At 41.3% G+C, this 11,294-nt stretch overlaps 1 protein-coding gene across 1 annotated transcript in view; it reads right to left on the reverse strand.

The window, feature by feature from the left end:
- LOC141085889 (calcium-activated chloride channel regulator 1-like) overlaps positions 1-10,811 on the reverse strand; it is a 44,182-nt gene extending 33,371 nt beyond the window's left edge. Inside the window, exons 1-3 of the mRNA XM_073571507.1 lie at positions 10,653-10,811; positions 4,203-4,423; positions 3,878-4,018 (exon numbers count right to left, since the gene is read on the reverse strand). Of these exons, the coding sequence (XP_073427608.1) occupies positions 3,878-4,018; positions 4,203-4,361 (300 nt within the window). The 5' untranslated portion in view covers positions 4,362-4,423; positions 10,653-10,811. The remainder of the gene's footprint in view (positions 1-3,877; positions 4,019-4,202; positions 4,424-10,652) is intronic.
- Positions 10,812-11,294: the final 483 nt, after the last annotated feature.

The raw sequence follows: 11,294 nt of genomic DNA on the forward strand, positions 1-11,294 counted from the left end.
GTATTTCCCCCTTAAAGTGGTTGATAAAGCAAGTTCTCACCTATTCACAGGAGACTTACTGATTGTGGGTCCCAGTGGTCAGACCTCCACCAATGATCGTCAAAACAGGAAATTTTTATTCCCAAAAGTCCTCTTTTATCTCCGTTACAAAATGAAGTTGCAGGTTGGATGCTCAACCGCCACTACATTCATTCTCTATGGGGTGCCAGATAAAGGCAAGTACAACCCTCAATAGACCCATAGGTTATAAATGGCGCGGCAGTAGAGTATGTGCACCGCTGCTCCATTCTAAGACGATCAGTGCAGGTCACCGATCAATAAGTTTTCACCTACCCTATGGTTAGGTGATAACTTGTTTTCACCAAACACCCCCTTTAAGTCATACCTGTAGCTGTTATAAAAGATATTTGGGATACTGTAAAAATGTTTTACAATAACATGCCCCTTTTTTATGCCATACAACTATACATGCCTTCCACGCGCCTTTTTGACTCATTTCTTGACCCTGATGACAGGAAACCTCTTGGAACTTCTGCCTTCTGGAAGGTTTTGCCAGTGCTCTTAGGGTATGTGCACACGATCAGTAAATGCTGCGGGTTGGACGCTGCGCACTTGTGCAGCCCATAAACTCCACATGTTACAGCATAGAGAATGGGATTTTATGAAATCCCATGTCAACTATGCCTCCAGAGACGCCCATGGCTCACCTGCATAGACTTACATGCGGCACAGACCGTGGCTTGTTAAAAAGAGAAATGTCAACCATAGAATGTATTGGTCACGGTGAATCCGCACGGATCAATGAACACATATGTGGATTCACCTGCGTACAATAGACGGCAGCACTTCAACGCAGGAGACATGCGCTGCGTCTAAAGGGCTGCCAGTTCCGGATTCTCTGCACATATGATTCACCAAGTCATCCTGGTGTCCCGGAGATTTTGCCTTTTTCCAAGACTGAGCCATTCCAGGAGAGCTGGTAAGTATGGTTTAATTATTATGTGCATAAAGAGAAATTAAAAGGAAAACGTAATTTCAGTATCTTTGCGACCATGAAGTTTAATCGCCCAATATTTGGCTATTTGTATTTTATGGTGTATGACATAGCTGTGTGGGAAGAAAACTTAGTTTTTATGAGTTTATGTATTTACCAATGCTGCAACCTTTGAATAGTATAGTAAGAGTTAAAGTGCGGAAAAATTAAATGTCATGAAGGAAATCTGATAACAGTATGCATGTGGCTGAGACAATCCCTTAATGTAAGTACATGTGCAAATACTGGATGGCCTCAAAGTACAAGAAATATGTTTTCAGTCATGTGCACCAATATTCATTGTTATGAAGTATGGCTGTACATTTATTCAGAAATGTGAGATGCGGGAATGATGAGAACTTCTTTTTAGATGACTTTTAAAGGTTGAAGTACTAATTTGTATTCAATGGGTCGACCGCTGTAACAGTATCTCTCCTTCCTTAATCTGGAGGAATTTATCGGATAGTTTTCCATTTTGCTACAACGCCACTAGAGGTGAAAAGAAGCATTACATCACTCACAAAGACAAAATTGGGATCTTTGAATAACATATAGATTTATCTCCAGAATGAAAGCCGTTCTTTGAGCTCCTGATGGCTAATAGATCATGGCCCTGATTTCATGGTCCCTCTATGAATTCAAAATTATCTAGTAAGTTATTGGAAAATGTTTTCTCTTACCAGGCTGTGTATGGCAAAATTAGTTCCCTCTTCTTCAGATCAGGTACTGTGCATACTTACATGCTGTGTGAGTGGGAGATCTAAGGGTGCTTGCACATGTGTTTAGTTACACACTTTGTGGCACTGATTGGACATACGTCCGAACCCTCATAAAATGGGATGTGGAGGTGGTGCTATATAGACTGTAATGGTACCGGCAAAGGAATCGTGCGCTCTGCCGTGCATAATTTTTGGTCGTATACGCCTACTGGAGGCTGACATTCAGATGCTGTCCACTACGTCTGGGTATCCACCTCCAATAGGCGTACACGTCTATGGGATCATTCTACAGCGCCGTCGGCGCATACATCAAAATCCCATTTTGCGAGGGGTTTGGACGTAAGCCCCGGTGAGGCCACTGAACGGGTGCCTCAGTGCAATGTGAATGCACCCTAAGATAAACGAGCAGACAGCTATTTCAAAGGGATTGATAACACCAGGATGAATGATAACTTGTTAATTGGTGCAGGTCCGAACATTAAGATCCCGTCACACGGAGCAATATGAGATAGCTTGCCAAAGAAACTGGCTGGCAAAGAATATTCAGGATGCCGTTCCAAACCAGAATGCCAAAATCAAAGGCAGAGTCTAATTACTATTAACTACTACGGCCCCAGAAGAAAAACAGGAAAAACTGACTACTTGGACACAAGCTCCAGCAGTACTAGGACTTAATAGATAATTGCTTGCATTGCTTAGAACTGCCAGTGCCGCGCCACGATGCCTAGTGCCAGGTTTAGGGGCAGCCGAAGTGAATTCTGGCACGGATGTTACAGATCCACACTGATTAGTAGAACAGGGCACTTTTTATCAAGGTAAGAAATGAGCGGCAGTGCCCATGCTTGATTGCCACTCCATTCATTCCATTTTGGGCTGCACTTGGCTTTTTCTGGCAGCCCCATATAGAAGGATCTCAGTGGTCAGGCATCTGACCCGCCTCGCCATTTTGCAAGTGGGATAAATGTTCCCTATAGGGAATAAAAGTTCCTCATTCTGCTAATCAGTGAGTGTCCCAATGTTAGGACATCCACCTATCAGCAAGTTATCACCAATTCTGCGGAGGGATGATGTCTTGGTTACACTAGACAATTTCTTCATGCTGGCCATACACATTAGGTAACATAGATGAAATTATGTTCAGCCACCAGCTAACTCTCACAACTTCTCCATACACATGGGCGCTTACCTCAGCCAAGCATTCATGTATTTCAGTGGAGAGAGAAGAGAAAGCCGCTGTCAAAAGTCTCTGGCAGAAACCTACCTCAGGATCGGACATTGTAATTCCAACTACCTGATCCTTCTTTTCCCTGACATCTCTTGGGTGAGAGCCGGGAGGTCTTCATGTGCATCAGATGGTTGACCAGTTCCACTGAAATGTGAGAATTTAGCCAACTTTGATCTAAACTGTATGGTATGGCCAGTATTAGGCTTGCACATGTGCTAAAATGAAGAATATTATCTATATTGAGGAATGAATGCATTATATGTTCTGCATTTAAGAAGCACTCCTCACATCAAAATTTGTATCATTTTAATATATTGCAGTCATCATATTATATAGCACTGTGTACTTACTATTGCTCTTTTTGTCCCTCTATCCAGTTAATTCTTCCCTTTTCCATTAGGTCTATGACATCACGTGATTAAAAACAGACTAGCTGAATCCTAAGCTCTATGTAGAAGCAGGAAGCCTCTCTTCTAATGATGACTCTGCATGAGTCATCATTAGAACTACAATTCTACATGGCTGCAAAAGACCCTGGCAGCGGAGAAGATGGGTCAGAAGTTGAAGAGGAGGATGACTGATGAATGGAAAAAAAAGACTTCCTGTTTTTACATAGAGCACAGAAAAGAGAAGAATTAGCTGGGTAGAAAGGCAAAATTAACAATTGCAAGTACACAATCCTATATAATACGATTGCAATATATTAAGAGGATAAAAACCTTGATGGGAGGAGGGCTTCTTTAAGATGCTATAAGAATAGTACATCAATAAATATCAAAGGCTGCATAAGAGTAACATGACATGGAGCAGGTTTCCCATACATTACATATTGAGGTGGTATTGCCAGTCTTGCAGAATTCCATTATCAGATTTCCAGATAACATGTTGCATATGAATTACCTTGTCATAAGACTCTGTTTTCGGCCTGCCATATGTGCTGTTACTGGCCCAGGTATTGGGAAGAAGAATTTTTGCACTTCTAATAAAGACTCTGTTTTCTGTAGCTTGCAGCATGTAGGAAGAAGCCTCCTTTACCATTTTCTAGAAAAATAAATAAATAAATCACATGCAAATTAAATGTTTCCTATGATAAACCATTTTCACATGTCTGGTAATAATATAGAATAATAATAATAATAATATAGAATAATAATAATAATAATAATATAGGCTATACATAGACACAAGTATATTGTAAAACTAGTGAACATTGTGAAAAATGTACCTTTATATTCTCGATGATCATTTTATTTTCAGGAATCTTTGGGTTTATTGCAATGATAATGTCTTCGTATCCATTGTTGGTAAGCTTTACTAATGTGTCTCTTGATGAATGGATCACATGAAGTATAGAAATGAGAACAAGTAACCCGACTGTCTTCATTGTTGCGGTCTCCGTCCTTCCAGCCTCCTGTATTTAAGGCCAGTTGTTGTCCCTGAAGTGACCTGTAATTAGCCAACAGTTTCACAACTTTACGTCACATATTGGTTGGTTAGCTAAGGAACAATATAATGGGGTTTTCCGGTTTCATGTAAAAAAGGCTTAATGGTTGTATCATGGAGAGTTACGCAACATTTTAGTAATTTGTTTTTCAGCTTTCACGGTTTTCGACATCCCCATTAGGAAATTACACAAGTGGAAAGGATCTGGTAATAAGGCAGAATTAATCCCTCCATAATAATGTTAGAAGATATAATGAGACCATGACTGTAAGGCCGGAGTCACACTAGCGAAAAAAATCGGACGAATGCGATAAAAAAAATCGCATTGCATTCGTCCCAATGTTATTCTATTGGGCAGCTCCCATCATCCGATTTTTTTTCGGGACGTTTCCTCGGACCGAGACAATCGCAGCATGCTGAGATTGTCACCGATTTTCGGATCGGGCTCAACAATGCAAGTCTATGGGTGCGATTAAAAATCGGAGTACAAACGGACCACAAGTGTGACCTGCGATAAAATCGCAACACTTCTCCAGGTCAACCGGAAAGAGCATCAGGCATTGGCATTGGATGTCAATTTGATGCTTAGATGCGAATAAAATCGGTTCATCGCCGGAAATTCGGATGACAGACGGATCCCTGGACAAGAAACCTTTGTGCGATTTCATAATGTAAAAATCAGACCGATTTTTTAATCGTTGTGTGTGACTCCAGCCTAAGAATGAGCAGAAAGCTTTGATGGATCTGAGAGATGCATTTTTTTTTATTTACACAGTAACTAAATTATGAGATATTTTTTATTTGTCTTTAAGCATCTTGAAAAAAAAAAAGAAGTACAATTGCACCGTAAACTTAAACAAAAAAAAAACCAGGAGGCTTCTCTGCCAACAATGAATATTTTTAGCACATAAATAATGTGAGCAGCTACTAAAAGAGTCCGGTACTTTTCTTGTTAGCCAACTAAATGCTGAGATATAACATGAGCCAATAACCAAGAATAATGGATTTAGTCAATTGTCTAGCCTGACCCTAAGGACCCTAACTTGCCATGTGCCCTCCTGCTTCATTGATTGACCCTCTGCTTCACTTTCATTATTTGGTCTGAAGTTTTGTTTAATGTTCCCCGGTAAATCAGATCTGCTGTTGCCTAATACCGGTGTTAAATCCGTACATGTGAAATAGCTGCAGGCGAGAGTACATGTGTAATACCGCGCCTTCTCTATTATTCTAGTACGCAGGTATTTTCTACCCCTGAGGATATTTTACATCCTGATTCCGCTTGTTCTAAAGGTTTTATGACGAAATAGAAATAACGATAATTTGATTTCTCAGGTCTTTATAGCATGAATTATGTCTTGTTGTCACACGTCCGCAGACGTTCTGCCAAACACGGTAAATGGAAACTTGATCATCATGACAATCATCTTTGATACAGAAAAGAAGTATCAAACTGGAGACTCCTCAGTCAGCATCCATGGATTACTCTAGCTGAAGGTGTCATTGCAAATGTGTCGATGGCACAGATCCCTCATGGCGGCAGCCTGAGCGGCTGCACATCAGCATTACCGACCTATAGACCCTCCGTATTCCGATATATCGTGCAGGTGAAAAGAACCATCCTCTGCCACAGGAACAACACTCTAGAATATGCCTTTTTTTTTTTTTTTAATAAAAGCTCCCTACAGGCACCACTACTGCTAAAATTATGAAATAATATATATTCACCCTTCAACTTAAAATGGTTATCCATGAATTTTATACTATGTGCTTAAAGATGTTGTGCGGTCAAAACTGATAATTCTGCACTCACTCTCTGTCACTCTCTGTGACTGCAGACTTATGGATCCTCCAGATCCACGTGAAGTAATTATTTCCCTCTACTCCTCTTTGGTCAGACCTCATCTGGAATATTGTGTCCAATTTTGGGCACCACATTTTAAAAAAGACATCAACAAACTGGAGCAAGTTCAGAAAAGAGTGACCAGAATGGTGACCGGTCTGCAAACCCTGTCTTATGAGGAAAGGTTGCAGGATTTGGGAATGTTTAGTTTGCAAAAGAGAAGACTGAGAGGAGACTTAATAGCTGTCTACAAATATCTAAAGGGCTGTCACATTGTAGAAGGATCAACTTTATTCTCATTTGCACAAGGAAAGACTAGAAGCAATGGGATGAAGCTGAATGGGAGGAGACACAGATTAGATATTAGAAAAAACTTTTTGACAGTTAGAGTGATCAATGAGTGGAACAGGCTGCCACGAGAAGTGGTGAGTTCTCATTCAATGGAAGTCTTCAAACAAAGGCTGGACAGACATCTAACTGGGATGATTTAGCGAATCCTGCTTTGAGCAGGGGGTTGGACCAGATGGCCCAGGAGGTCCCTTCCAACTCTACGATTCTATGATTCTATGATCCAGGACCGGAGGGTATGTATGAGTTATACTTACCCCTGGGCAGTGGGCGTGGCCTCGCGCTCCATACACTTGTATGATGTGAGGCCACGCCCTCTAGTCAGCCACAACCTCTGGCTGTTCACATCACTGGTCGGGGCGCGGCCTCGTACAAGTACAAGTGTATGGAGTATGTAATAATAATCTTTATTTTTATATAGCGCTAACATATTCCGCAGCACTTTACAGTTTGCACACATTATCATCACTGTCCCCGATGGGGCTCACAATCTAAATTCCCTATCAGTATGTCTTTGGAATGTGGGAGGAAACCGGAGGAAACACACACAAACATGGGGAGAACATACAAACTCCTTGCAGATGTTGTCCTTGGTGGGATTCAAACCCAGGACTCCAGTGCTGCAAGGCTGCAGTGCTAACCACTGAACCACCATGCTGCCCTATATGTACCAATATTTTGAAAAAATTTACATTGGACTGTCCGAATTGGTGAACGTATAACTCATACGTATCCTCCGCTCCCCGGTCTGAAATGGGTGAATCCCCGCAGCGCACAGCGCCGTCACTTTGTGAACCTGCACACTTATGAGTCCCTCCAGACCCAGGACCGGAGGGTATGCATGAGTTATACATACCCCCGGGCAGTAGGCGTGACCTCAATCTCCATACACTTGTATGATGTGAGGCCACGCCCTCTAGTCAGCCACAACCTCTGGCCGTCCGCGTCACTGGTCAGGGCACGGTCTCGTACAAGTACACACACTGTGTGCTGGGGGATTTATAAGTCTGCAGGCTCACAAAGTGACTGCAGATTTATCGGTTTTGACCAGGCAGCCCTTTTAAAAGCTATCTGGCAGATATTTGCTACCAGAGGCAGCTACCAGCCTGCTGTGCCCGGCGCCGACACTGGCCGATCCTGCCAAGGATATAGCTGCTCCATGTCATCAGTGCAACTCTTCTTCATCGGGGCTGCTCTGTCGATGGGGCGTCACTGCTGACATCATGCTGATTGACAGGCAGCTTCACGCAGTTAGGCAGTGGGGAGCTGGCTGTCAATCAGCATGATGCTGGCAGTCATGCCCAATCAACATAGCACAGAGGAAGAGAAGTCGCTGCTCTGGCGAAATGCTGGCAGGAGCGGTCTGTGACTGCTCTGTGTTGGCAGAGATCTGCGCTGGGCACAACAGGCGGATGCCTGCCTGATAGTCCTTAGCATATTGCAAAAAAAAAAGAAAAAGTCCTGGATCCTTTATCCGGAGAGTGAGCATATATTTCATATTTGTAACAGTATTGGCAGCTCTTCATTTATCTTGCACACCACTTTAAAGTAATAATTTTTAAAGTCAAATATTTTTGACTGCAAAATCACCACAATAAATGCTGAAAAACGATGTATTAAAGTGCATTAATCAGATTAGAACGCCCGGGATAGCGAAATCATTAGTGTCAGTCCGAAATGCTTAAGGCATTGTCATCTGTCCCTGTGTGAGCTAGACAATAATTCTAGTGATCACAATAATAATAAGAATAATCATAATAAATGCCCTTATAAATGTGACTTTCAATTAGGTTCAATAAAACCTTCCGGTTGGGATGAATTTGCCCTTCTGCCGCCTGGAATCTGAGCTGCCATTCAGGAAAACACAAGGGGGTTTGAAATCACAGTCACACTCCGAAAGAGAAACTAGAGAGGGTCACATGACTCAGTGGTGGGAAATTCCGCATTCTATAAAAGCAGGGACATAAGGGGATTTTGTATAACTGTCCAAAATGATAAATAACCCAAAACATTCAGAATCTGAGACATATCCGAGGTTTAGGCACCAAGGAGATCTTCAGGTTTAGAATTCATCTGTTACATTTTCTGTGATTATTTTACAATTTTTCTGACATTTTTGTTATGTTTAGAGTAGGATTTATTGCTGCCAAAAAGCTACAGACTTATCACAAAGGTACAAGCTGGTGTTCTCTGTTATCAGTCTCAGCATCCCAATAACTGACCCTGATGATGCCTGCTCTTTTTTTTTAAAGGGAAACTGCTAGCAAGTTTTTGCTACCTCATCTGAGAGCAGCATAATGTAGAGACAGAGACCCTGATTCCAGCGATGTGTCGTTTACTGAGCTGCTTGCTGTAGTCTTTATAAAATCCTTGTTTTATCAGTAGGAGATTATCACTAGTGGACTAATAAACCTTCTGTCAGGTAGTCCAACCATACCCCCACTACTAATTGTAATTTTTTGCCTATGCACAGTGTACGCAGAATGCTGCCAATCAGTGGCATGGGTAGAATTATACAGAGCTAAGTATTCAGAGAACTGAAGCAGAAAAAAAAGTGAATACTGAGCTCTGCATAATTCCACCCACACCACTAATTGACAACATTCTGTGTACACTGTGCATAGGCAGACAATTGCAATCAATAGTGAAGGCGTGGTTATTTCTCCTTTAGTGATAGATAATCTCCTGCTAATAGAACAAGGATTTTATTAAAACTATAGCAAACCGTCCGGTACGTGACACATCACCGGAATCAGGGTCTCCGTCCCTACATTATGAAGATGTCAGATTATGTAGCAAAAATCTGGTGACAGATTCTCTTCACAGCTCAAGAATTCCAAAATCATATATAATGGCATCATCTACAGTGTGTGTCAGGTACAGATGTTTGTAAAACAGCAATGATCAGAAAACAATTATTCGCCCTCTTCGTAGGTGTCTATCTTGGTGGTACATGAACTGATGCGCCATTGAAAGCCATTTCCATAACTATTCCCTTTTTCAGGTGCTGCACCCTTAATGAAGCTTCCACAGCCCCTATTCTCATCCCCTGAATGTACGTTTTGGGGTCACAGCTTTCTCTAATGATGATGCACCCCAGCATCGAGCACAAGAAACCTGCATTACGAGAGGTGTCATCAGAGCCAGGGCAAGTTAGCCAACGCTTCCAAGAGTCCGAGATGGCTCTCTTTTCCCCAGGAGCCTTATAGATGATCAGAAATTGATGGCAAATACGATAATAAAAAAAAATGTTATGGAACTGCTATTCAATCAATGCATCCGTCTTCAGTTTTTTTCTTTAATGAAGTGTGCACGCAGCGCCATAGATAGGTCATTCCTCTTCAAAGATTTCTAATACAGACTTAGCCCTGTATCTAAAATATTTGGAAAAAGCTGCACTTTGCCCACTATATATATACTGCTCATAAAAAATAAAGGGAATACTAAAATACCACATCCTAGCTTGCACGGAATGAAATATTCCAGCTGCAAATCTTTATTCATTGCATAGTGGAATGTGTTGAGAACAATTAAACTTAAAAAATGATCAATGTAAATCAAAATGAATATCCCATGGCGTCTGGATTTGGAATGATACTCAAAAATCAAATTGAAAAATCATATTCCAGGCTGATCCAAGTTTTAGTGTTCTCTTTATTTTGTTGGAGCAGTGTGTATGTTTGGTAAACAGAAGGTAATAACAGTAAAGTCACACACACAAACACTACAGCCGCTGATACAAAGTGGCGTCCCTTAAAATTGGACGTATGACGTATGTGCCCGAATGAGACCAGAGGACAATACATTCTTTGTTTAGAAACTATCCAACTCTACGCCCGCATTCTACACGTATAGAATAGTGACATAATAAATAACAGTAATAATAATACATGCGTATAACGTTGGCTGTTCAGAAGCTACACTGGATAAGAATGAGACACAAGAAGTATGAAGAACTTGTTACCAAAGGTATAAAGTGGTCAAAAAAAGCAGAATTGAAAAAGTAACCGCAAACTAGAACAGTTTTGTCTTTGAGTCACTCACCTGGTGTCTCAGAGTAGAGCAGTGAGCAGCTCCTGGCCATGGACTGACAGCTGCTTAGTAGAAGGCAGATATATACTCCCCTAGGCAGCATGAATTCCTGCCGCACACTCCCCTTTCTGTATCTTCATCCTGTCTGTGGGGTGAGGGAAACTCCCTGTGGACTTCTAGACAACCCCTACTGAAAAGATAATCTGTGCTTACAGAAAATACCTTTGCACTCCTGTAAGAGCGACACGTCTTTACGTTGAATATTCGTGCCTTTTCTTTCTCATTGACTCATACATCCACAAATATTAATTATATGCAAATAACCATATCCAAATGAAACTATGTACGGTCTGTTAAATTTTATTGTCCGCTGATGCGTGAAAAATAAAGTAAATGCCATGTTGATTGCCAACAGGTTTAAAATATGGATATACTCATGGCGAAAGGACAGCAATACGAATAGAAAATACAGGTTTTTTTAGCTAAAAATTGGAAGATTTTTGTATACGATTGTGTGAGAGTCAATTATTTATTCAGGGAAGCAGCGTAGGGCGGATATTTTTATTTAGGAGCATTATAACGACGCTGTTGTTTTTAAGGGCATCGTGTTGGAATGTGACGCAGAACACCCGAGAAGAAGGAAATCTGCATGGA

This window comes from Dendrobates tinctorius, unplaced genomic scaffold (genome assembly GCF_039654945.1).
Source record: "Dendrobates tinctorius isolate UK_male_01 unplaced genomic scaffold, ASM3965494v1 ptg000029l, whole genome shotgun sequence".
Taxonomy (NCBI): Eukaryota; Metazoa; Chordata; class Amphibia; order Anura; family Dendrobatidae; genus Dendrobates; species Dendrobates tinctorius.